The sequence below is a fragment of the Terrapene carolina genome, unplaced genomic scaffold, assembly GCF_002925995.2.
Source record: "Terrapene carolina triunguis isolate 2854851 unplaced genomic scaffold, T_m_triunguis-2.0 Scaffold62, whole genome shotgun sequence".
Taxonomy (NCBI): Eukaryota; Metazoa; Chordata; order Testudines; family Emydidae; genus Terrapene; species Terrapene triunguis.
In genome coordinates this window covers 30,415,773-30,443,113 of record NW_020664413.1, presented here as the reverse complement: position 1 = coordinate 30,443,113, position 27,341 = coordinate 30,415,773, and the positions used below count along the sequence as shown (strand labels likewise).

Sequence of the window (27,341 nt, the reverse complement as noted above, 5' to 3'; positions counted from 1 at the left end):
ATCAGTACTTGGTCCTGCTAGTGAAGGCAGGGGGCTGGACTCAACTCAATGACCTTTCAGGGTCCTTTCCAGTTCTATGAGATAGGTATATCTCCATATATTATATTATTTATTATCAGAATTTCCAGTGAGAACTGTGCTCTCCCTCACTCTGGTTTAACTGTTTATTTACAGCTCTAGTGTTCCAGAAATTTTATATCTTGTTCTAATAGAGCAGTCTTAATTTTAAGGCAACTTACAGAGAACTCTCTTCCCCCTCTGCTTGAAACGTTTTAAAAAAAAATCATCTCTGGAAACACCTGCTTCCTGACTCAGGGCTCATTGCTCAGTTCCAGGAAGAACATAATTTTTGCTCCCTATACAGTTTTGTTTGTATCCCCCCTTTCTGACAGTTAGCTCCCAACATCACACCTGACAGCATAATATTCAGCCTACCTACATTCTCAATTGGGTGTCCAAATTTTAAAGTGACTGGGTATATTAGAAATGTGTAAAATTGTAAGTGGGGTTGATTTAGATACTGATCAATGATATGTCAAATAGCTCAGCTCAGCTGGTGTTTATTAGTCAAAAATAGATCAGCACAAACAGAGAAGCAAATACATACCAGTCCCTGGGAAACAGCTCTGCAGCTCGAATCTGTTCCAAAGATAATAGAAAATACCCTAATTATCACAGACCTTTCTTCTGTTTCTTCTCTAGTTTGTACCTCCTGTTTTTCAGAGTACAGAGAGACACCTATCCCAAATATTTCTAGGGCCAACACCAATTATCCTGGCATCTTATCTAGCCCAAATATTCCTGATATTTGTGCCCACCACACTAATTATGAGTTGGCAAACCTTAACAAAACACGCATCTCATTTCTGACAGTTCCTGCATATACAAGAAATTGGGGTTATACAATTTTTTCTGGCTAATACAATTCTACTGTAAAGCTTAGCATACCTAAAAAGGTATACTATGAGTTTGGTTCATAGTTATATAGCTTAGCATAAACCTTCTAAAATGTAAGGTAGTGGCTAACAAAATAGATTCAATGTTGCACCTTCCACCATGATGGAAATCTGACTTACTCCCCTTAAATGGTTTTGTCTTCTAAATTTAATTATAATAGATCCCCCAATAATTTTTTCTGCAAATTTTGAGTGAGGGAATTCCTTTCCTAGCTGGGGCCCTGCCTATATAGATATCCCTGGATCACCGTATACACAGTATATCTCTTCATAAATCGATTATATTTTATTTCACGCGCCTTTTTGTTTGGGAAGGCTTTGGGGTTTTCCCCCCCTTTAAGTCTTTTTTTTAGTCTCTGTGATTCATTTATCCCATATGCTCATTTTCTTAGCTGCAGTTGTTTCAAATCAGAGAGGCCATAGACACCTGAATTTTATAATCTGACAGTTAACTCCCCTACCAGTTCCTTCACAGAGTGACCTTTCTCCTCCTCATCATCTGTGGGAAGAAGGCATCTGTTTATTCCTGTGGATTGTGTCTACCACACTTTGTGTTCTTTCTTCTTTATGCTTTGATATGGCTCTTTGGCAACTAGCTTTCCATTACAATCCGAAGGAATACCACTCATCTCCCCAACCTGCACTTGGTAAAACCTTTTAGAGCCAACTTTTGATGGTCTTACTCATGTGAGTAATGGCTCTGAAGTAATTTGTTTGGATGGCACAGCAGCAAAATGCTATCACTCAAGTGGAGTTAAATGATTTTTTAAAACTCTCATATGTTAATAATGTACATAGACTATATAGCACAAATCCAGCCCCTCCTCAACAGTCACAGAGGGCCTTGATGAAACAAATGCAGTTCTGTTGCAGAAAGGATGAGGGAAGAATTTGGGATCTTCACATGGGGATTCCACACCTCTGCATGTACACAGAGGTCTTCTCTGTGTACATTCCTTGTACACTGTACTCCTCTGTAGGGGGAGAGCACCAGCAGCAGAGGCTATTACAGCCCTCAGGACGTAACAGTGCCACAGAGCAGTTTCATTGTCATGCTGCAGCCTCAGGAGAGAGTGCCCCAATTGAGAAATTCAGGCACAGCCCAATTCTTAGGGCTGTATGTTGGGACAAGAATTTTCCCCACAGATTAAAAAAATTAAATTAAATGAAAAGGCTTTCTGTGTGTTTGATAGTGTCATGTGGCTTATTATTAGATTGTGAGGCAAAGCCATGTTGATGTCAAAGGCTGTAATTTCCCTTATTGAACTGAAGTAATTCAGCCAAGAAACACCAGCGAGATACAACGGCAGCTCAGGCTGGACTCGGAAAGCCTTAAAACTGTACTAAGGAGCTAAGGCCTGATCCATCTTCTACTGAAGTCAATGACCAAATTCTCCCCCTTGAGCTTCTTTCTTCCGTCATTTCTCCTTATCCCACCTTCTCCTCTTTAGTCCTCACTCCCTACCTCACTGCATTCTCACCCTCAGCTTCTTCCCTCTCTCATTCTCTCCCTTGGTCCTCTTTCTCCCTGAAGGTTTTTGTTTTTCTTTTCTGAGAATAGACTTGATCTACTTGGCATGTTGCAATACCATAGGACATATATATCCCCATGTTTTTCTCTTTCTCTTTTTAACATTATTGTCTTAAGCGTGCCTCTCTGTAGTGCCTCTTTGTCTAGGCCCAAATTTGCTCCTATCCCATAAGGATCTTGTATTTCTCTTTAATTATTACCATGCCCCAGATACTCATCCAGTGTAAATTATAATAGTTCCAGTGACATCAATGGGGCTAAACATTTTTACACAGTGGAAAACCTGGCCCATCATTATTATGTATTATTTGTTAATCAACTGGAGGGTCCAGACTCTATACAAGACCCAGTATTAGACCAATCCTTGCTCCAAACATTTACATTATAAACATAGGCTGCCACCAAAGCTCTGGATTAGAACATCAGCTGGAAATTCCAGAGCTAGCTCTGGTTCAGGCTCTGAACTTAGTATTATAAGATCATCTTTAAGTGTGGCCTCCATCCGTCCCCCAATAATGCTGAATCAGACACTATTTGTTGCCAACTCCTGTGAGTTTTGTTGCAAATGACATTTAGGGCTGGTGCTGGTCCCTATCTCCAGCCCTTTGGCAAGTTCAGAGGTGGCAGAACCCCCTCTGATTGGCTGCCTGCCCCACTTACCCACCTCCTGGGGAAGAGCAATCAATCAATCAGAGCTGCTATAGGAAGAGTGTGCTTTCTCTCTCTCTCTCTCTCAGCAACACCAAGCCATTCTCACAGGACCCCAGAAGCTCCCTCCTCCCCCTTCCTTCTTGTGAACAGCTGGACAGGCCTCTGCTTCTCCTGCTCCCTCCTGGGCCTGGGAAAGGGCAGAGAGGGTGAAGTAGGGTTGCCAATCCTACAGTATTGCCTTGGAGTCTCCAGGAATGAAAGATTATTATCTTTAATTGAGGATTGTCATGTGATGAAACCTCACGGAATATGTCCAACCAAAATTGGCAACCCTAAAAGAGCAGCTGAAGATGCACTCCCAGCCCAGAAAGGGGTTAAGACTGATGCGGGGGCTGGAGCTGGACTGATGCGGGGGCTCGAGCTGAACTGATGAGGGCTGGAGCTGAACTGATGGGGAGGTGACATGGGGGATGAGAGGAGGTGACACGGAGAGCTGCAGCTGAACGGATGGAGACTGATGGGGGAGTAGAAATAAATCCTGTGCTTTTAAAGCTTCTCACACTGTTCCTTTTATGTGTGCCTCAGTGAGGCCCTTGTTCCCCTTTGCACCCCAACCAGGGGCCGGAATGCCCTGAGAGGTGTGATCTTAAGTAAGGTCCGTGGTGAAACTAGTAGGGTAAACGCCTTAGACATGCTTTCGCCCGGCAACAACTTACCCGCCCAGCCTGGAGTCAAGAACACGCTGATTGGCCCCAGCCTCCTCCAATGGGTTGCAGCGAGTGCCCATGGGACTGGGGAGTGTCACTGAGCGGGGAAGCGCTCGGGGATCTCTCCGGGGGTCGGGCAGCTGCTTGTCGTGCTCCGCACTCGCCCTGTGAGAGGATGAGGAGGGCGCCCGGGCGCTCGCTGGCCACAGGCTGGGTGGCTCTGCTCGCAGCCTGCTGCTTTGCGCGCGGGGCATCCGCAGGTAACGCACCGCTGGACTTTTACCTTTACCTGCTTCCAGGCACTGCCCCTGGCCCAGGTCCCTGGAGCAGCGGGGCCACAGCCCCGGGGAGCCTGAGCCCAGCCCGGGCAGCTGGGCACCGGAGAAGACTCGGGAGCTGGGGGAGGGAAGAGTCTCTGCAGGGGGCTGCGCTGTCCCAGCTGCGCTTTGGTGGCGCATTTAGTTGCAACTTCAGGACACTTGGGGGAGCGGGCGGACAAACGCCTGTAACTAGCTGGGAGGAGCGGGCGCCTGTGGCGAGGGGCAGGGTCCCCTAGTGGGAAGGGATGTGCGCCCCGTGGAGAGGTGAAGGGGTCCCCACTGGGGGGAGGGACCGTCCCAAGGACAGGCGAGAGGGCCCCACCGTAGGAGTGAGCGGGGCAGGGCTCAGCTTAAACGCTAATTCACTTTTCCTTTCATTCCCGTCACATTTGCGGCGAGTCCCCTCCGCCTCCTCTACCATGTAATCGTCCCCTTCGCGTCTGCAGAAATAACACCGCCCTAGACGGGCCGTGTCCTGGCCTCAGTACATGGAACCGAAACACCCAGGGAAACCCAGCCCCGAGAGATGAGAGTTCGGGTCCGCAGTATAAGGAAGTGGCGCAGCCGGGGAATTTCAGCTCGTGCGTTTGTGTTTGTTCACTGCTAGGCGAGGCAAAGCAAACTCTCCTGCTAGGGCCAAGGAAATGGAAGAAGTTTAGTTTCGATATAATGTGACAAGGGCAAACCAAGGTATTAAAAGCAGTAGAGGCAAATAGGGTAGATAGCAAAGTCCAAAGAATTGCGGCCTGCTTAATTCCTAGTCTGTTTCACTCTGGAGGTGACCCTGCTGCTAGAAAAGTGCTGGTGCTGATGTGTTTAGGATTGGGGCACTAGGGAGTTCTTCCAGTGTGTAGTCCCACTCTCAGGTGCTGGACAAATTCTTCTGGCAGTCAGGGTGGATCCTACGCAGATCAGCTGCTGATTTGTTCATCCAAATAGGGATATTTTAGAATATGAAGTATTTGGTGTGGCAGATTAGCTTTCATTGGGCTCTAAAATTTAAAATAGTCTAAGGCTGATTTCTCATGATCTGATTACCAGTTTTATTCATACACAGGTTGGTTGAACAATTGACAGTTGTTACAATTTGATGAATGTTGTCATCTGATGTTCATAAAAAGGACTTTGAATTCATTTGTAACTCTACTGAAAAAAGGTCCACATCACCAAAGCCATTCCAGGTATTCCTGTTGGCAGACTCAGAGGAGAAGCCAGAGATTGAATAGATTCATAGATTCTAGGACTGGAAGGGACCTCGAGAGGTCATCGAGTCCAGTCCCCTGCCCGCATGGCAGGACCAAATACTTTCTAGACCATCCCAGATAGACATTTATCTAACCTACTCTTAAATATCTCCAGAGATGGAGATTCCACAACCTCCCTAGGCAGTTTATTGCAGTGTTTAACCACCCTGAAAGTTAGGAACTTTTTCCTAATGTCCAACCTAAACCTCCCTTGCTGCAGTTTAAGCCCATTGCTTCTTGTTCTATCCTTAGAGGCTAAGGTGAACAAGTTTTCTCCCTCCTCCTTATGACACCCTTTTAGATACCTGAAAACTGCTATCATGTCCCCTCTCAGTCTTCTCTTTTCCAAACTAAACAAACCCAATTCTTTCAGCCTTCCTTCATAGGTCGTGTTCTCAAGACCTTTAATCATTCTTGTTGCTCCTCTCTGGACCCTCTCCAATTTCTCCACATCTTTCTTGAAATGCGGTGCCCAGAACTGGACACAATACTCCAGTTGAGGCCTAACCAGAGTAGAGCGGAAGAATGACTTCTCGTGTCTTGCTCACAACACACCTGTTTATGCATCCCAGAATCATGTTTGCTTTTTCTGCAACAGCATCACACTGTTGAGTCATATTTAGCTTGTGGTCCACTATAACCCCTAGATCCCTTTCTGCCGTACTCCTTCCTAGACCGTCTCTTCCCATTCTGTATGTGTGAAACTGATTTTTCCTTCCTAAGTGGAGCACTTTGCGTTTGTCTTTGTTAAACTTCATCCTGTTTACCTCAGACCATTTCTCCAATTTGTCCAGATCATTTTGAATTATGACCCTATCCTCCAAAGCAGTTGCAATCCCTCCCAGTTTGGTATCATCTGCAAACTTAATAAGCATACTTTCTATGCCAATATCTAAGTCATTGATGAAGATATTGAACAGAGCCAGTCCCAAAACAGACCCCCACGGAACCCCACTTGTTATACCTTTCCAGCAGGATTGGGAACCATTAATAACTACTCTCTGAGTACGGTTATCCAGCCAGTTATGCACCCACCTTATAGTTGACCCATCTAAGTTGTATTTGCCTAGTTTATCGATAAGAATATTATGTGAGACAGTATCAAATGCCTTACTAAAGTCTAGGTATACCACATCCACCGCTTCTCCCTTATCCACAAGACTCGTTATCCTATCAAAGAAAGCTATCAGATAGAGAAGGTGCCTGTAGATGTAGAGCTGAGGCATGCTGGTTGAAGTCGTGTGGGAAGCTTTTCTAAATTCACTTACAAAAGATTTTTTTTTCAAAATCCACAATCCCTATTTGTACCCTTTACTATCCAAATGGCTTGGAAAAATCACATTGCCTTCCAGCCTTGGAAAGCTTGCCATAGCTGCAGGACAAAGGATGCTGCTTTTCACATGCCCAAGAGACAACCAAAATGCACAATATATCTTTTTCTCTTTCTTTATCTCATCAGGTACTACTAAAGTGCCTATCAGAACAGTATCTAAGTGCTGATTACCTCTCAGTTGTAATTCCCAATCTCTGCAGATGTTCCAATATAGTCAGATCCTGATAAGAGAAGGATTACAACTCAAGTGGATACTTAAGCTATGATTTCTTGGTGTTTCTCTGCTCTGCACTTCTAGTGGAAGTACAATCTTGAATCTTACCTTTTAAGAATCATAGCTATGTAGGGCTGGAAAGGACCCTAAGCAGATATGACCAGGCCAAACGTGAGTGGACCTGTGACACCAGCCAGGCCACAATGCCTGGAGTAGGAAACCGAGCCCACCCAGCCCTGTGGAACAGGAACCTCAGGAGCTGCTGCTGTGGGATGTGTGTGGGGCAGACTTGCTGTGCAACCCCCCTCCCCCGAGCCTTTCACACCCCCAGGAGTAGGACCCATCCCACTTTACCACTTGAAATGGGGGAGGTACGTACTCCTCTGCCAGCATAGTTGCGACAACGCTGGGGGTTTTGCTGCCAGAGCTCTATCAGCTGGGGTGTTTGATTTTTTTCACACTCCTAGCTGACATAGCATATGTGAACATAACTTTATAGTGTAGGCCTTGCCTACAGGACAGTTTTACCATAATACTGATATAGTTAAACTGGTATAACCCTGTGGACACTCTTATTCTGGTATAAGAATTGTTTGTTTGTTTTTTCAGTTTAGCCTCAAATCCTTCCCAACTGACATAAGATATATTAAAAAAAGGCCAGTCAGTATCCACATGGGAAGTTATACTAGTGTAACTATATCCTTTTAAATCCACACCTTAGGTTATACCAGAAAAAACTTTCCCATATAGGCAAAATCTAAGTCACTCTTGAAGGGACCTAGGCCCCCTAATGCTTCTGAAAATGTTACCTTAGCCCTAAGGCTGGTAAGTGTTGGGTAAATATTACAATTAACCAGGGCTTGAATGGTTTTATGGTTGTATGCACATTTCCAAAATGGGATAATTGTCCATTATTATATGATTGTTATTATTAATTAATATAACAGTAGCAACCAAGAACCCCAGTCTGGATGCGAGTTCCAATGAGCTGGACACCATACAGCCACACATTCAGAGACAGTTCCTGCTGATTAGCAGATAAAGATGATGATGATCATTATTTATTACTGCTTGTGTATCAACTACAGCGTGCTAGTTGATTTACCACAGGCATGCAGACAAGGTCCCAGACCCAGGCAGTTTGCAGATCAATCCAACATTTGATCCAGTGTGCACTGACGTCAATAGAAAGACTCCCATTGACCTCACTGGGCTTAGCTCAGCCCTGATATTGTAAACTCATTTTATGCGCATTTAGAAAGAATTATTTTTGTTTTATTAACAGACATTTTTCACTAAGGAAGATGAAATTAAATGTGCTACTAACACTAGGGTTTATGTAAGTTGGGCCAGTGGTAAGTAAGACTGTGATTTTGTCACAGAAGTCACAGAAGTCACAGTATCTGTGACTTCCAAAGACCTCCAGGACTTCAGCCTGCAGTGGCTGGGAGCTGCCGGATACCCCTGCCGCTGCAGCTTCCAGCTGCCGCAGGGGACCCCTGCAACCCCTCACCACCATGGGCGGCAGGGGATCCCCGCAGCTTCCCACTGCCGCAATGGCAATGGGACCCTGCAGCCATCTACCGCCATGGCGGCACGGGTACCCGGCAGCTCCCAGCTGCCCTCAGCCCCCGGCTGCTGCAGTGGCAGGGGGACTGCAGCCGCTCCCTGTCACGGGCGGCAGGTAGATCCCTGCAACCCCTGGCCACCGTGGGTGGCAGGTTATCCCTGCAGCTTCCCACTGCCGCGGCAGCAGGGGGACCCCCCCCCAGCAGCTCCGGCCGCCGTGGGCAGCAGGGGGACCACCACAGCAGGTGGGATCCCTGCAGCCCCCAGTCACCCATGGCATTGATCCCTGCAGCTCCCCGCCACGGCAGGGGGACCCCCGCAGCCCTCCACTGTTGTGGTCGGCAAGGGGATCACTGCAGCTCAGCTGTGCCACAGAGTGTGGGGGGACCCCTGCAGGTCCCAGCCTGGGTGAAGGGGGACCCTGGCGCTCCAAGCCCCCATGAGTGGTGAGGGCCCCAGAGCGCCTATCCAGCCCCGCAGCTGCCCAGAGGTTTCCCATTTTGTCATGGATGTTTTTAGTAAAAGTCAGGGACAGGTCACGGGCTTCCCTGAATTTTTCTTTATTGCCCTTGACCAGTCCGTGACTTTTACTAAAAATATCCATGACAAAATCTTAGCCTTAGTGATAAGCAATCGTATACGTACTGCAATTGCTAGTCCTTTCTGGTAGAGCATATCAGAACTTGTCTTAGTTTTAAAAACAAAATTTCCCATGTAAATCACACATGTGTATTTATATATAGGTAATGATGCATTTACCATTCGCCATGAAAAAACCAGCAAGTGCCTACAAGTTAAAAACTCACAGATCATGGCAGCAGACTGCAAGGAGACAGATGAAACTTTGTGGAAATGGGTCTCCCAAAATCGCCTTTTCCACTTGGGATCCCAACAGTGCCTTGGATTAAATATAGCCAAACCAGCATCTCCATTGAAAATGGTTAATTGTGATTCACAACTTCTGCTATGGTGGCGATGTGTTGATGCTTCCATATTTGGTGCATCCCAGTACAAACTGACTTTAAAAGACAATGTTGTGACTGCAAGTATAAATTCGTCAGACACCTGGAGAAGAAGTAACTCTTCCGATGATATTTGTGAATACCCTTACCGTGGTAAGTCTGTGGTTTCGATTTTGTTCTGGAAGAAGTAGGAGATATGGTGATGATTTTCACTAACAATATGTGGGAGTATGCCAACTTCTAAGCGTTTGAAAGACTGATAAAGGAAGGAAAAGTTTGCCCCAGAGAGATAATGATGTTCAGGTACTGCAAATTTATTAAGTGGTGTTTATTGATTGATTAATTACAGAGAAGTGGTGTCAAGTTAAAGGCTAGTTTTGTACATGTACACCTACCATTCTTTTGATAGCATCCCTTTCATATATGAAACACTAGCCACCTTCTAGCAAGACTGTAGTTGATAGGCCTTTTCCTGTCCCTGTTAAAGTCAGTGGAAGTTTTGCCATTAACTTCATTCAGACCAGGATTTCAGGTTTTTTTTCTTTCCCTACCACCCTAAATCTGTTCTTGACGCTGATTAGTAGGAGTGGTGATCTGAAAACTGTGTAACTGGTTATCTGCATATTTTTTGCATTTAAATAAACAATATTTTAACCATCATAATTGGTGGATCACTGTGCGAAAGTTCACGAGTAAATAGTTTTTCATGGAGAAAGTGTAGATTGACCTACTTTTCTCCATAACAGCATTATTTTAACTTTTTTAAAAAAGTCAGGCCCTTAATAACAAACCACTAGCTGCTTGGTTTGAAAAAAATAGGCCTGGATTGTATCTTTGCCACAAGCCCTGTATAAAAGGCAGGAAATAGCTGCCTCTGGAGTAGTGCAAAGAAGGAACAGAGAGACAGTTTTTGTCTTTAATAGTTTATTCTCTGCTATCTAGGTAAAGGGGAATAGTCTGCACACTGTGCAAAGCCAAAAACAGTAATAGTTCAATACCAGACAGCTGCTGAGCTGATTGGAAGATGATCTCATGCAACATGCTCCAAAACTCTCTATTATTAACTATTATTTTATTTATTTTATTTATTATTAAAATGCTTTGCATTGATGATACACACAAATAAAGACAGTCCCTGCCTTTCTTTCCAGGATCCCAGGATCTTCTTCACTCTTCTCCTTCTTGGTGCCATGCAGCTTACCAAAATTACTGCTACTGCCATAGCTAGAGTAACCTATTATAGGGCTTCTGATTTTCAGTTTTATCCAATAAACACCAGTAAAACATTCCTGATACAGAAAAGGAAAAAGAAATTGGTGTTTATCCAATAAACACTAGAAAACACAGAAATTGTTACTTGTATCTAAGGGCTTGTATACATGGAGCAGTAAGATGAACTATGAGGGTGTGATTTCTAAAGCGCACTACTGTGTTGTGCATTAATTGGTCCATATTGATCCTGCTGGTGCACATTAAAGGTTCCCTAGTGCACTTTAACATAGTGCTGTTTGAAACAGTACTATGTTAAATAGCACCAGGGAACATTACAAAAAGCTTACTCATGACAGTATATAATATACATTATTCATATGGTATATGTAAAAAGAAAACCCTGAAAATCCCATCTACATCAAACTCAACAATTACAAAAATAACCCCCAAAATGAAATTAATATACCCTGTAAAACAAAAGCCCTATGTATTGTTATTACTTTATTATTATTATTATTTATTTTATTTATTTGCATCACAGTAGTGGCTCAAGTCAGGGATTGAGGCTGCATTGTGCAAGGTGCTGTACAGACATATGATGAAAAGGATGGTACTGCCCCCAAAAGGCTATACAAGCTTTTATATGACAAGAGACAACAGATGGATATAACAAACACATGGGGGAGTGCACAGTGACAATGAGACTATTATGTTTAGCATAAGAAGCAGTGGTTAAAGCACACCAGCTGCTTTGCTATTGTCAAGTGTTCTGTAGGCAACATGGCAGAAGTGAATTTTTAGGAGGGGTTTAAAGGAGGACAATGTGTCAGCTTCATGGATTTTTACAGGGAGTTCTGGTCATGCGTACTTACCCTGCAACTCACACGTGTTTGCCACAATAGGAAGAGGATCAGCTTCCTATACCTACTTGGAAGTTGTAGGGAACCTATGCCCACAGGGACAGCTTCCAGCACTGTTTTTACAACTATCGTCACGATAGTAAATGAGCACCTCACAATCATCCGTGGATTTTATACTCACAACGCCCCTCGTAGATAGGGAAGTATTATTATCCCCATTTTACGGATGGGGAATGAGGCACTGAGAGACACGGGTATTTAAGTGCCTAAAGAGGCAGATGAACACTGAGGCCCAGATCTTCAAAGATATTTAGGTGTGTGACTCACTTAGGTGCCTTAAATACCTTTTGAAGATCTGGGCCCTAGTGTGATGTACAAAAGTACCTAAGGAAGTTGGGCACCTGTCTGCATCTTTAGACATCGAAATACCTTTGTAAATTTGGCCCCAAGTAACTTGCCCAAGGTCACACACAAAGTCTCTGGCTAAGCCAGGAACTGAACAATGGTCTCTGGAGTCTCAGTCCAGTGCCCTATCTAGTAGACCATTCTTCCTCCCCTCCAAGAGATTCCCTTATCAGAGATCTACTGCGGGAATCCCTTTTTCCTCTTCCTGATCCTTGATTTTTGTTTAGGTTAAGAGGACTCTCAGGGGAGTCCTGAGGGTCATATGACTCCTTGCCCTCTAACAGAGGGAGCTGTCACTTAGGCCATGTGTACAGTTCCGACTTTTGCTAGCATAGCTGTATTGATCAGGCATGTCATGTGGTGTGATCCCTGATGGACATAGGTGTGCTGGAAAAAGCTCTAGTGTAGATGTAGTTTTGCTGTGTCCTTGCTGGGAGAGCTTTGCTGGTATATTATACCAGAATAGCTATAGCAGCAAATTGCTCCTAGTGTAGATCTAGCCTTGGGGAAAAGTTGCTGCAGGCCACAATGTTCCTTTAGCATTTCTTCCCTAGTTGACTAACAATCTGTCATACAGAGAATAACCTGCCCCTGCATGAGGAGGAAGGGGGTGCTTTGAATGTGTTTAATGTATCCCCCAATACTATAGCCATGATTACTCAGATTACCACATTGACATGGCAGTCAAACTTGGTGCACTCTGTATCTCTGACTCTGGGAGCTGTGTTGTATTTATTGCTTCTGAGAAGGGAGTAGTGCAATGCCTCTGTAGTCCAGCAGGCATGGAGTCAAATTTGGGCTAGGTAAAGTATTCTATAAGAGCCCTTTATGGGTGATATAATACATTTTACAATTTCCATTAGACTGGGCAGAAAGTAATAGCAGTTAACAGTAATATACAGCATTTTCGTGTTTGTTTAAAGGGACACCATCAACTTGAAATCGAATCCAGGGGTCCCATACTGGGGTGTGGCTCACTTGTGTCCTCAGAGCTTTTGGTGGTGCTTTGTGGCTAGCTGGCCCCGACTCCTTGTGGGAAGGATTCACAGGAACAAAAGGGGAAACTAACTAAGGTGATGATCCTGCAAATGCTTATATGCATGCTTAACGTTACATGTGTAAAGAGTCTTATTGAACTCAGTGGGATTACTGAAATGCATGAAGTTCAACACAAGTGTGTTCACAGGATTGGGGTCTAATTGACCATACAGGAAGCATAGTGAAACTGGCTAATACACAAAGTAATGCCTGGGGAGTGGGGAGGAACAGAAAAAATATTTTTCTTTAATCACTTCTAGTTATAGTATTATTATGTGTTATTTGTAACAATGGAGTACAATGTTCCTAGACAGTAGTGTGATTTGGTAATTTTTAAGTTAACATTCTCCATGTAAGTAGTAGCTTTTATTTGCTACTCTTTTCTTCCTCAACAAACTTGTGAGAGGGGAGTTTTAGATTATTCATTCATTATAATGCTTTCAGGTGTGTTCAGATTTCTCTTTCAAATACTAAATCTGCTTTTCCTACAGAGATCTATACGAGGGATGGTAACTCCTATGGAAGGCCCTGTGAGTTCCCCTTCCTAGTTAATAAGACATGGTATCAAGACTGCATTCGGGATGAAACACACACAGATGGTGAATGGTGTGCCACAACCTCCAATTACAATCAGGATGCCAAATGGGGAATCTGCTTAAAACCAGGCACGTAGGTTTTCTAAATAGATGTTCTAACAGAGTTCTGCAATTTCATGTGTGTACAGCTCCATTTTATGGTACGATATCTGCATACTAAACTCTTTTTAAATTAGGTTTCACTGATATTGGAACATTGATATAACAATCAATACAAATATACTCTGTAATATGAGTGATTTTAACATACAACTAAAACACTTCCTTGCATTTTCCTCTGTATTACAATAATGTTCACTAAAATGTTTGAAAAAACCCAAATGCAGTTATTGTTTTGCTATAGTCACCAGGATCATGTGTTTGTGTTAAACAGAGGATGGTTGTCGTGATACCTGGGAACATGATCCAGGAGCTGAAAGTTGCTACCAGTTAAACACACAGTCTGCTCTTTCTTGGAAAGAAGCCTATATTTCATGTCAAACACAAGGGGGAGATTTACTGAGCATCACAAGTACAACTGAATTAAGTTATATACAAGGTAGGTATAACTGTCTGTAATAAATAGATGAGAGGAGTATGTTGGCAGCAGAATATCAGGAACCCCTGACAAGTAGAATAATTTCAAGATAGCATTAAAATTCTCTGGCATGTAAGATCTCTTGGTGCTGTAACTTGTATAATAGGAATGAATTACTAATCTAACCTGAGATTTTCTCATGTAGCTCATCTGATTGTATTATAGTGTTTGTGAATGTAAACAGAAGTAAATGGCCAGTGTCCACACACAAAATGCAGAATGAGTCAGCATGACAGTTTAGTGTCAGTGCAGTGCATGGGATCCAGGCTTGGATCTGGAAATCAAATTAGTTATATCCATTCTAGCAGTGCACTCATCCCTTGAGGAAGAGGGTGTTTTGTGCCATTGACATGTAATCACCTGTGCAGCCATACAGGGCTTTATTCAGGCTTGGACTGCAGGAGGTGTCACTGTGTCTTTGAGTATGGGAGAATAAAACAATCAGCTTCTGGAGGGAACAGGAGGAAGAAACAGAATTCTGTAACTATTAAGGGCCAAATTCTGCCCAGGGACCTTACCTTCTTCTGACTTCAGTAGAAGTTGCACATCCATATTCAATGCAAAATGTTTCTCTATTGGACATATTTTCAGTTAGCTCCTTAGTTTAAAAACAACTGTTTAATGGATGGACGTAGTTTTAGTTAACCATTTTTAATTATTAATTCCAGCTAAAGATGGCATTGCAGAGGCGTTTTGGATTGGCTTAAACCAACTGGACATTTCTGGAGGCTGGCAGTGGTCAGACCACACACCTTTGAACTTTCTTAACTGGAATCCAGGTAACCATCTTTTCAATTGAATGAACGTATATTCATAACACAAACTGGAACTTTACTTCTCAGCTTCTTTTATTGCACTTTACCAAAGAGAACATTATTGTTCCATTGCTGTAAAAAGTTGAAAAACATCCATAAATATTTTTCTTAAAAGGTGAATTCTACTATTTACACAAGTTTCAAATTATGGAAGATTAGGGTTAATAAACCCCAAGTAAAAAAGACAACTTTTAAAAACACCTTCAGTTTGAGATTGTCTGCATATTTGGTGCAGCTCCAGGGTTCTTTGACAATTTCTTCTTCCCGCTGGCAGAATGGATGAGATTTTATGCACAAATTGTGGAATTCAAAGATATGATTATCATAATGACTGTAATTCACCACATTATACTGCTATATGAAGGCATACATTTAACAGCATATAAAATAACACATATGTGCCAGGGACCTGGGATAAATGGCAATAGAAGCCTGACTTGTGCAGTTAAACTCTTAACTTTAAGGTTACATTAACTTGTGGCTTCTTAGGAGGTGAGGTAGAAAGACAAATTTTGGGAAACTTATTTTAATTGCTCAGAGTTCCATTGAAATCAGTGAGAGTTTTGCTCAATTAAGTAACTTGGAATTTGAAGTCTTGCATTTGAAATCTGGTTTCATTTGTTGTGGGTATTTATGAGTATAACTGAACATTAATACTAAGGCTCCTGCCCCTCCTCAAAGTAAGTCTGTCTAGTCTTTTTGGAACTGAGCTCTCTCTTTTTCCGGCTTATTGAATAGCCTCTTGTTCCATCAAATGGTGGTCGTTTGAGGAAGCAAATGAGAAGAGAGATAAGATGTGGCTTTTGTGAGAGTTTATTATTTTTGGATAAGTTTGCTAAGTAGAGCTTTTTATAAGATTTGCCACATGAAGCATTTCTTTTATCATCTCTTCAAAGTCTCAGGACCCAGCTTTGCCACTTTTACATGAGTCACACCTTATTTGTGATTTCAATGGGACAATTTGCAAAGCAGGGTGCTGTTCATCATAAGTAGGGCTGTCAATTAATCGCAGTTAACTCACACGATTAACTCAAAAAATTAATCATGTTCAAAAAAATTAATCGCTATTAATCGCACTTATAACAGTAGAATACCAATTGAAATTTATTAAATATTTTTGGATTTTTTTCTACATTTTCAATATTGACTTCAATTACAAAACAGAATACAAAGTGCACAGTGCTCACTTTATAGTATTATTTTTGATTACAAAAATATGCACTGTAAAAATGATAAACAAAAAAAATAGTATTTTTCAATTCACCTCATACAAGTACTGAAGTGCAATCTCTTTATCGTGAAAATGTAACTTACAAATGCAGATTGTTTTTGGTTACATAACTGCACTCAAAAACAAAACTGTGTAAACTTTAGCGCCTACAAGTCCAGTCAGTCCTACTTCTTATTCTGCCAATCGCTAAGACAAACAAGTTTGTTTACATTGATGGGAGATACTGCTGCCTGCTTCTTACTTACAATGTCACTTGAAAATGAGAACAGGCATTCACATGGCACTTTTGTAGCTGGCGTTGCAATGAATTTATATGCCAGATATGCTAAACATTCGTATGCCCCTTCATGCTTCGGCCATCAATCCAGAGGACATGCCGCCATGCTGATGATGCTCGTTAAAAAAATAATGCGTCAATTAAATTTGTGACTATACTCCCTGGGGGGAGAATTGTATGTTTCCTGCTCTGTTTTACCCGCTTTCTGCATATATTTCATGTTATAGCAGTCTCGAATGATGCCCAGCATATGTTCGTTTTAAGAACACTTTCACAGCAGATTTGACAAAACGCAAAGAAGGTACTAATGTGAGATTTCTAAAAATAGCTACAGCACTCGACCCAAGGTTTAAGAATCTGAAGTGCCTTCCAAAATCGGAGAGGGACGAGGTGTGGAGTATGCTTTTAGAAGTCTTAAAAGAGCAACACTCTGATGGGGAAACTACAGAACCCAAACCACCAAAAAAGAAAATCAACCTTATGCTGGTGACATCTGACTCAGATGATGAAAATGAACATGCGTCAGTCCGCACTGCTTTGACTCATTATCAAGCAGAACCCATCATCAGCATGGAAACATGTCCTCTGGAATGGTGGTTGAAGCATGAAGGGACATATGAATCTTTAGTGGATCTGGCACATAAATATCTTGCAACGCCAGCTAAAACAGTGCCATGTGAACGCCTGTTCTAACTTTCAGGTGACATTGTAAACAAGAAGCAGGTAGCATTATTTTCTGCAAATTGTAACCAAGCTTGTTTGTCTGAGTGATTGGCTGACCAAGAAGTAGGACTGAGTAGACTTGTAGGCTCTAAAGTTTTACATTGTTTTATTTTTGAATGCAGTTTTTTTGGGACATAATTCTACATTTGTAAGTTCAACTTTCGTGAGATCTTGCCTCACTCATTATAAAGACAGAAAAACTTGATGATAAAACATAAAGCAGTGCATATTACCAAATTACTTCTGTGGCAAATGTAGTCACTATTCTTTCATTTTGCTTTTACTGTGCTTACTGTATTAATATAGACTTTCTGTTTTGGTAAACAGTATATTGGTAGTTTCCAATTGAAACTCCTATGATCGTAACAGCAGGTATTTGTAACTGAGCTACCTCTAAATATATACAAGGACATTTAAGAGTTGACTTTTACTTACAATTATTTCATTAAATCATCTCCTTTTATCTGTTGGTTTATGTCATAGCTTAAATTTTCCTTGTGTTAATTGTAGTTTAGCTGGAATATTCTGCTAGGTCTTGTGGTTAAAGTATGGACTAGGAATGAGGATTCCTTAGCTCTATTCCTGGTTCTTTCAGAAGGCTTCCTATGTGACCTACCGTAAAACAAGTTCCTTAGGCCAAAGATTGTAAAGTGCATTATGATCCTCAGATGGAAGAAACTACAGAAGTACAGAGTATTATTATTGCATCAAAAAGTGTGAGACAAAAGAAGCAGTAATCACCTTCACTTTATATAAATCTGCACTCTTACATGTAGTTCTTTCTCTCCCAAAGACATGCAAAATGTGTCGCCTTTGGATGGGTCAAGTTGTGTGGCGATGAATGCTGCCTCAGGTCAATGGCAGAGTTACCACTGTGGGACTCTACTTCCATATGTCTGCAAGAAGCCATTTAACAATACAAAATCAGAATTACCAGGTAATCCATCTCTATGCATCTGCGTTTCTGGTCAATATATAGTGATATGAGGGTAATGTCCACTGCTGCTGTAGTCACCTGCCAGTGTTAAAGTAGTGGTCCTCTCCCCACTCTGACCACATCAGCCTCCCTCCCCAAAATCCCTTTGCACTGAGTCCCTTCTTTTCCTACATTAAACTCAAACTTTTTGCCTTCCGTTTCAAGACAGTGCAGGATCTTCCCTCACCCTCATCTCCCATTTCCTCCTACTTTCTCAAACATTCCCTGAGTGCTTCCCAGTTGCCTCCTCCATACTGCTTTCTTTATCATATTTTCCTATTTTCAGCTTGTGGCTTCTTTCATGCTGTACCCAATGTTTGGAAGTTCCTATCCTCTAGGCAGCCTTGCTCATTCAAATTCTTCTGAAAACCCATTTCCCTTACAAAGCTTGCCTATATTGACAAGACGTGTGTTTTAGGTGGATTGAGCATAGGGAACCTGATTCAAAGCCCATTCAACTCAATGGGAATCTTTTCATTGACTCCACTGGCTTTATATCAAGCCCAGAATTGGAATCCAGGAACTCCTGAGTTGGTGTCTGACCCACTGTATAATCTTTACCTCTTTGATTCTTCTGCAGAGGGGTGTGCTGAGAGGTAGTTAATGTTTGTACAGTGTTTTGACGATGTAAACTAGAGAAGAGCTAAGTGTTGTTCCGACACTAACCTCATTACCAGTTGTGTCCTCACACCTCCCATACCTGAACTGTGTCTCCTTGTTTGGTTTTGTATGAGTTAGTATATAAGCTCTTTGAGGCAGGGTCTATGTCTTCTCTTCTGTTTTATAAAATAATTTGTGTAGTGCTGTAAACATTCAGTAAGCTTCTAGGAAAGGCCTGATAGGCTGTATGAAATAGTAAGTTTACCTACGGTAATATTCCACCATACAACTTGTGATTACTTCAAATGTATTTATGTTTTATGCTGTGTTTTAAATCAGTTAAGCTGAACCTCATTGGAGGTTGAGACTATTTACAGGAAACCTACTTGGGAGAAAAAGATAGTAGGTTCTTCAGGGCTGAGACTGGGAATTTTTGTGTTTTCACAGCATTAATCTTGAATGAGGCCATTCAGTGATACCACAATACATATAAATAATATTATATACTTGACATGCATTCCTTCTAAATCAAGCTGCTGAAGCTGAGGGAGTGATATACTGGCCGCTAACAATGAAGTACTGTAGCTTTGTTTTTTAGCTGCTTTGGCTGTGTGTTCTAATGCAGTTTCAAGGGAAGATGTGGCAGTGGTCGTTGTTTCTCTGACAAATACCTTTCACTTACACCACAGTTAGGGTAATGGATAACTTTTACTTTCCGTTGCAACTAGCTGCGTTTTCTTTGCCCCTTCCCTACCACCCATAAATATTACTAATCACTCTTATGGCTTTCTCCCCTCCTAAACCAGCTGGATAGATGCAAGCCCCACATGTTTCTCTTTGACCCTTGGCTTAGGTTCCAACGTTGTAAGAGCCATGTTACTTGTTTTTATTAACATTACCTCTCTCCATTTTACTTTAAGTCAATGATGTTTGTAATAAGTGTGAGACATACAGAAATGCTGGTAGAGACTGAAGCATTTTCTGTGCGCTTCCTGTTAGAGCGATTTCTGTACTTTGGGAAGAGAATTTGAACAGTATCACAGAAGTAGAATTCTCCTTCCATTTGACATAGTTGGGGTAGCTACTTTTTAAAATGGTCCCCTCTTCTCACTGAATCGGAGGGTACAATGTGGGACATTGAGATCGGAGCCAGAGAAAGAGGAAATATTAACAGTTACCTGCTGAGTGAATACATTATAATTCCTCTGTTTTGGAAGCTTCAGGATTCTGCAAGAAAACATTTAACAAACTTTCAGTTTATACAATAATCTGTGTAACTCACATGGCATGTAATCCACATTCTGTTCATTCTCAGATGTTTGGAGGTACTTGGAGACTCAGTGTGATTCAGGCTGGCTTCCATACAGTGGTTTGTGTTATATGCTGATGAATAACCAAGCTTCCTGGAATATGGCAAGTCAGTCATGCAGAGAAAAGAAAAGTGACCTCATCAGCATACATTCTTTAGCAGATGTTGAGCTGGTTGTTACAAAGCTTCATAATGGTAAGTTTGGATCGTTAACAATATTAACAAAATTAACAATAGCTCCATGAGGCCAGAAATTAATGAATCAGCCGTTTAGATAGAGAGATACAAGGCCAGATCCTCAGCATGTCTACATTGGTGTACCTCCATTGACTTCAGTAGTATTATTACATTGATTTCAGTGTAGTAAACTGATTCACATTAGCTGAGGAACTGACCCAAGAAGATCAACCTCTCTTGAGGAAACTATTTTTTTTCTTCAAAGTTTTTTAGGGTTGTTTACTCTGTTTTGTATTGGTAGGGTTATGCTTATTTTGATTTTACTTTGTGTTTTATTGTATTATGTTTTAAACAGAATGGTGATAGTTCTTCATTCAAATCTATAAAGTTACCTGAGTTATTACTTGACTATTGGTCATTGAACTTGTCTGCCTGTTCTCCATTGCTGCTGTCTAAAACTGAGGATTCTTTCTCATTTTGGATTAGTGGTAATTTTGATGGTACATGTAAGCATCACAAAAAAAGCAGTTACGTATATTCATACATAATAATAAAAAACTGGATGGTTAAAAATGCTGTGTGCCAGTCTCAGATCCCTGATCGCATTGTGAGAATGGGTATTTGAGAATAATGCAGTGCATTCTGAGACGTGGCAGGTTTTGGGAGGCTCATAGTATTTTGCATGCTGTTAAATCTTACATTTGTTGGTTTCATTTTCATTTGCAATTATCTTACTTACTAAACTAAAGTTATATTCTCATCCCCATTTTAACTTTAGAAACTAAAGAGGAAATATGGATGGGTTTCATGAATGAGGATACTCCAGCTTTCTTTAAGTGGTCAGATGAATCCAAAGTGGTTTTCACTTACTGGGATCAGAATGAACCAAAAATTCCTTTTAACAGCACTCCTAACTGTGTGTCCTATTCAGGAAAGGTAAGAACTCAATGCTCTTTCAGTCATAGTAGATACAGTGTTATGTGGTGTATGTGTGAAGGCTGAGAGCAAAAAACCCCAAATACAACTGAATCATCTTTGATATATAGAGAAATATAGGGAAAATGAAAGCAAATCTCTTTGTTTCAGAAATAACTATTTGACACTATTTAAAAAAAAAGAAATTGCTTGAAATTATTTATCCAGAGTTTGCATACTGTGTATCCTGGTTTCCCTGTGTGTGTCATGGGCTTCAAGGGAATGAAAAAAATTGTTTTCAGTTCTCAGATTCTGCCACTAGCAGCTGCTGCTTTGGCTGCTGTTGAGGGGCAGCTAGTTGTTTCCCCTGCTGCTCCATGTTGTTCTTTCCAATCCTGCTCTGCCTTCTGAGTTACCACTTACCAGCTCCTTGTTATGTACGAGTGACAGAGAGCCAAGAGGGATGTAGGCAGAGCTATAGAGACGAGGAGCCAGCCTGAATCAAACCCTAGAGGCTTGAGGCACTATGAGCAATTTAGGCCCTCCCTTCTGAGAAGGGGTAATGAGACACCTGGAGTGTGGAGTGAAGGAGAGAGACCATGGCTCTTGGAGGGTAGTAAAGGGGACTGGAGGGGAGAGAGATCTTGATAGCAGCACAAAGATGCCAGAGTGGGGAGCTAGCCAGAGCTATTCCCCTGGAGAAGACTTACTAGCTATTCCGCAAATACACAGAAGAGGGTAGCAGGCCTTCCCCAAGGAGACATATGAGAGGGAGCAATGGAATGTTTTGGGGAGAGAGACGTAGTATGGAGGAGGGCTTCAGGGCTTGGCTGGAGGTGTTATTGATTTTGATAGCATCCGGACTTCTGCATACATATCCGAACCAGTTGTTTGAGCAAACCCTGAATTTCAGGGTTTCTCCATTAAGGCTTTTATAAGTACTTTTAAAATGATGACAGTGGGATTTTACGTGATCTTGTATGTTTGGGCAGTATTGCATCATGATGAAACATCATTGTCTGTTGATGTAACAACGCAATGCATGTTGAAAGTGCAATTTAGGGCAGTTTGGGTTTGTATTTGGAGGGAACGATCTGGTGAACCTGGGGGAGCTATTAAGTACTGCTGTGACCAGCACAGTTGGTGTCTTCAAGAGGGTCATCGCAGGCCCTGATCAATTAAGAAGAAAATGAGGTATCCATGTAATGCTTTGGTAAAGGACAGCTGAGGAGAGCAAGAGATGACACTGGCAGGAGATAGCAGGACACCCTGCAGACAAAGGTCTCTTAAGCAGGCATAATTAATCAGGCTTTTTATAGGGCCAGTAGCCAGGAGAATCGTTAATCCTTAAAGAGCAAGAGCCAAGAAAGGCTGATTCAGCCTGGAGGAGTCCCCACAACTTAAATTGGCTTATGTCTACATCACAGCAATGATTTTAAACTAAAGTATAGATGGAAATAAGTTCAAATTTGAAAGTTTTGAGGGGTTTTTAAATCCCATTTTTTTCCTCCTTTCTAATAGTTGGGTCGGTGGAGAGTCAAATCTTGTGAAGAGAAACTGAAATATGTGTGCATGAAAAAAGGAGAGGTTTTGAATGAAACATCTGATAAACATTGTTTCCTGAAAGAGGTAATAATTCATAATGCCAATTATTTAAAAAATGTGTGATTCTTTTACCTTACTTCAATGTAAAAATGCTGCCTACATAAAATTACTTTTATTTCCTCTACTTTTGGAGTTCTCATTTTTAAAAGAATTTATCAAACATTGGATTGTCCTAGCTTTATAAAGATACATCCAAGTAGTTTAGACCCAAAAGTTGACTTAATTTAAAATTCTTTTCACTTGGTAGGGATTGTCTTTTAAAAGTCATACCCCTCTGTTTACTGAGAAGTATATTGGGATGCTGGCAAGCAGTTTATTCCCAACATGTAAGCTGTAATATTGTATTACTTTATTTTAAAAAATAGATTTTACAAACCCTAATTTTAATAGATGTGTTTTCATTAATTCCCTTTGGGTTTGTTTGTTTGTTTAATTCAATTAAAACCATTTTCATCCCGAGACTTTCAAATGGTGTGCCTCACAGCTCCTTCCAGATCTCAGAACAAGTGAATACAGTTTGATGCATAATGCAACACCTCTTCCCTTTTTTCCCTGCCTACATTCCTGAACAGGCTATTCCCCTCTAAATCACTATTCCAGTCATGTTCCTAAGTTGATATTATTCATTGCATTTTTAAAATAAATATTTTTAAAATCTTGAGCACATTAAAGTCAGTGGCAAAACTCCCATTTACTTCAGTGGGGCCAGAATTTCACTCTAGTATTGACTTTTGACAAGCAACAATCACAGTGTTCTTCCTGTACAGTTTTGCACACATAGTGTTGTATTTTCTTTTGCCTTGTTTCCCCAAACACTATAGGTCTAGGGCTTGATCCTGTGGCCCTTACTCAAAGTAAGGATATTTAATGTCGGATACAGCCCATTGTGTGTCACTCCTTTACATGTTCTTTCTTCCCTGGCTGAGAGGGTGAAAATTCTGTAGTACCCTGATCTTGGGTTTTATTCGTAGTAGCATGTCTGTGCCTGAACACCAAACAATGGTGTAATGCTTTCTTTTGGGGAAGTAGGTTGGACTATACTGTCAGAACTTGCCTATAAAAATATAAATGTTTCATTCTCTACACTTTTAGGGATGGAAGAGACATGGAGACTTCTGTTACAAGATTCATAACAGTAAAGTATCGTTTGGAGCTCAGTGCAATCTTACAATAATGAACAGGTACAGCCCTGTATCGTTTACTGTTTGTTTGTTTGTTTGTTTGTTTGTTTGTACTACAGTAGATCCTAGAGGCTCCAATCAAGGACTGTGGTGGTAAGCACAGTACAGACAAGTAATAAGACAATTCCTACCCTAAAGAGCTCATAAGCTAGGTTTATATGACACAACAACAGTTGGTGGTGGGAGGACAAAGTAATATTAAAACAAGAATGATATGCATGGTAGGCAGTAGTCTCAGCTTACCACCTGCCTAGCCATTATCAGCTGTTAGTATTTTGTAGGCAATTCAAACTTGCATATTTAAAAATTAAATTCTCTTAATGTACAGAATGCATCAACCGCCTCTTATAACCATTTGGACTTACCCATCTGCATAGAGAAGAGAATATCCCTTCATTTTCAAATTGATTTGATAGTTACAAATGTCCTTTTAATATCTTTTTTAAATAAATTGTGACTATTACAGGTTTGAGCAAGAATTTATAAACAGTTTGATTGGAAAATACAGTAAAGGCAAAGAAAAATATTTCTGGACAGGCTTGCAAGATATCAACCGGTCAGGAAAGTATACTTGGGGTGATGCAGATGGGAGAAAAAATGAAGCTGTGGTGTATGCAAACTGGAATTCCTTACAGCCAGGTAAAATCTTTAACAGTTAAGAAAACTAAAATAAATAATTGTGATAAAGTGCATTTATAGTCTCACAAAAATGGCACGACTGTAATTCAAAAACCTGTGGACTTTCTGAAAACCAGCAAGGAGATTTTAAATGTTGTCTTTGTTTGTTAAAATCTTAGCATTTCCTGGAGGATGTGTGGCAATGTCAAGTGGGAAATCTCTTGGAAAATGGGAGGCCAAAGACTGTAAAACCTTTACAGCCTTATCTATCTGCAAGAACTATACTGGGCCTCCCAGGCAGCCAGAAGTACTTCCTAAGCCAACTGACCCTTGTCCTCCTGGATGGCAAAATGGATCAGGCCTTGCCTGCTATAAGGTAATACATTTTTCCTATTAAATGCCTTATTTATTTTGGCACTCTCTTGCAGCCGTCTGTATATACATGTTAATGGCCAGTTTGTGGCTTTAAGCTGCGCTGCGGGGAGTTTCAGAGAAGCCATACTGCACCGGGAGCCCAAGGAAGAATTCTTGCTGACTCAGGCAGAATTCCTCCAAAGGCTCTTAAGCAGTGCACACTGGAGCAGCAACTCTACCATCCTTTGAAAGGTGCAGCATGCACTCCCCTCCATGCCAGGCCAACACTGCTGACCAGTGCAAGGAAGGTTGAGGCACAGCTCTGCCATCACCTTGTCTCCTTTCAGGAGGCTAGTGCTGTTGGTGGCACTAACAAGGAGTGTCTTCCCTCCAGCCTGACTGTGTCTGGCTGTTGTACAGAGGCACAAAGAAGGCACTTGGCACCTTGCAGCTTCTCTCCTCTCACATCCCCTTGTGTACCGTCAGAGGCCATGAATGGGGACATTTGACTTTTCATTCTGGATGGCTACAGGAATATGTCGATCTCATCCACTAAAGAGTATAGCCAAATTTTGAAGTTGTATTTGCTATTTTAAGATAGCTTTCTGAGTCAATTAGCTGTTGGCTGGAATGGCTTCATTGATCTTGAATTTAGAAGCACACTTTTTTTTTCCATTTAAAAATCCTAATGGAATTGCTTAGAATCAAATCCCATTAAAATGAATGGCTTATTTGATTTATACCTCCTAATTTCTGGATTCAGTGTTTGGGATGCAGTACAAACTTTAGACAGATAGTAAACTAGAGATCACACATTTTGTTGCTCAAGTAGGCTGAGCTTTGGGTATCCAACTTTTTAAGTGCGAATGGAGTCCCTGCTGGGAGGTTGGATAGAGCTGGGAGGAGGGGTTGGTGAGAGTGGGGGGCAGGGGAGGAGCCCAACTGACCAGAGTGGGGCTGAATGCCTAAGTGGGAGTGGGCTGGCCATAGTGGTGGGGGTAAGGGATGAAGTTGGGAATATAGGTTGGCTTACATAAAAAAGGAAATGTGCAATGCTCTGGTGAGTTGCTGCCTGTGATATGTGTAGGCAGCACATGTCTGAGGGTGTCTGAGAGCTTCCTCTGCCAGTAGCACAAAATGGGCATTCTGTTGGCCTGATTTTAGTGAAAATCAGGCTTTTCAGATTTTCACCAAAATCCATACAGTTCTGTCCTTGGCAGAACATTCATTGGCATTTTGGAATTTACCAGATGCCGTTTTCAAAAATTATTGTGGTACATACAGACAAGAGGAGAAATACCATCAAGCTGAGTGTAGACCAACAAAAATTGGACTAAAAATCCAGAGAATCCAGCCATTCCTGCAAATAAAACTGGGGGAAAAGAATGATTTAAAAAAAAAGTTTAAAATCAAGCTCTCCACTTTCTTCCCCTGGAAAGAAATAATTTGTTCCTACAAATAATGCCCACATTTGAGTAGAATAACAGCGACTAAACAATGCTGTCACTGAGTCATGCTGTCACTTTGTTTTTTTGTGAAGTTCTTTCATAGTGAAAGATTGCTGAGAACCAGGACATGGGAAGAGGCAGAACGATTCTGTGAAGCACTAGGAGGTCATCTTCCTAGTTTCAGTGATACTGCAGAAATGAAGGAACTCCATTATATACTAAGAGACATTATCAGGTAACAATCTAGAAATGCCAGGATGATATGGTGATTTCAGTTACACACTGCTGAGATTGGAGTCTAACCCCGTGTTTACATCTGAGAAACGCTGCATGTTTTGTGTATTTGTCATTTGAATAACTGTGATAGATGGTGAAGTTTTTACCTTTGTAAATGAGAATCCTGAAGTTTCTGATTTAGTATATGAAATCTGATTTTGTTTTAGGCTACGTTTCAACCCAGATTATTCATCAAGAGAAAATCTTCAACCAGTCAAAGTCTTCTCAGAAATGAAATTGAAAGCTCAAACAATTGGCCAGATTTAGCCTTAAAAGAAACAGGCTTGATTCCAGATGACTTTAGTTTTATGACAGTTATAAATCTTTTTTCCAAATAAGTCATTCCAATGAAGAACTAATTACTTTTTAGGACTGTCCTGGATCACTTACACCATTCATCTTAGACATGTCCCTAAAGTGTATATCACTAGATCAGGGGTCGGCAACGTTCGGCACGCTGCTCGCCAGGGTAAGCACCCTGGCGGGCCGGGCCAGTTTATTTACCTGCTGACGCGGCAGGTTCGGCCGATCGCGGCCCCCACTGGCCGCGGTTCGCCGTCCCGGGCCAATGGGGGCGGCGAGAAGCGGCGCGGGCGAGTGATGTGCTGGCCGCGGCTTCTCGCCGCCCCCATTGGCCCGGGACGGCGAACCGCGGCCAGTG

The 27,341-nt window shown here is 41.7% G+C and overlaps 1 protein-coding gene across 2 annotated transcripts in view; it reads left to right on the top strand.

Moving 5' to 3' along the window:
• Positions 1-27,341, top strand: part of LY75 (lymphocyte antigen 75) — a 93,466-nt gene that overhangs the window by 19,194 nt on the left and 46,931 nt on the right. The window contains exons 1-13 of one of the 2 annotated variants that reach the window (XM_024219336.2): positions 3,985-4,105; positions 9,269-9,640; positions 13,494-13,667; positions 13,972-14,136; positions 14,844-14,954; positions 18,015-18,158; positions 20,113-20,301; positions 21,062-21,219; positions 22,720-22,827; positions 23,896-23,984; positions 24,451-24,623; positions 24,782-24,978; positions 26,497-26,639. In XM_024219336.2, coding sequence (XP_024075104.1) covers positions 4,021-4,105; positions 9,269-9,640; positions 13,494-13,667; positions 13,972-14,136; positions 14,844-14,954; positions 18,015-18,158; positions 20,113-20,301; positions 21,062-21,219; positions 22,720-22,827; positions 23,896-23,984; positions 24,451-24,623; positions 24,782-24,978; positions 26,497-26,639 — 2,108 coding nt within the window. In that variant the 5' untranslated portion in view covers positions 3,985-4,020. Of the gene's footprint in view, positions 1-3,984; positions 4,106-9,268; positions 9,641-13,493; positions 13,668-13,971; positions 14,137-14,843; positions 14,955-18,014; positions 18,159-20,112; positions 20,302-21,061; positions 21,220-22,719; positions 22,828-23,895; positions 23,985-24,450; positions 24,624-24,781; positions 24,979-26,496; positions 26,640-27,341 lie in introns of those variants that run through there. The other variant, XM_026647493.2, reaches the window with a different exon arrangement.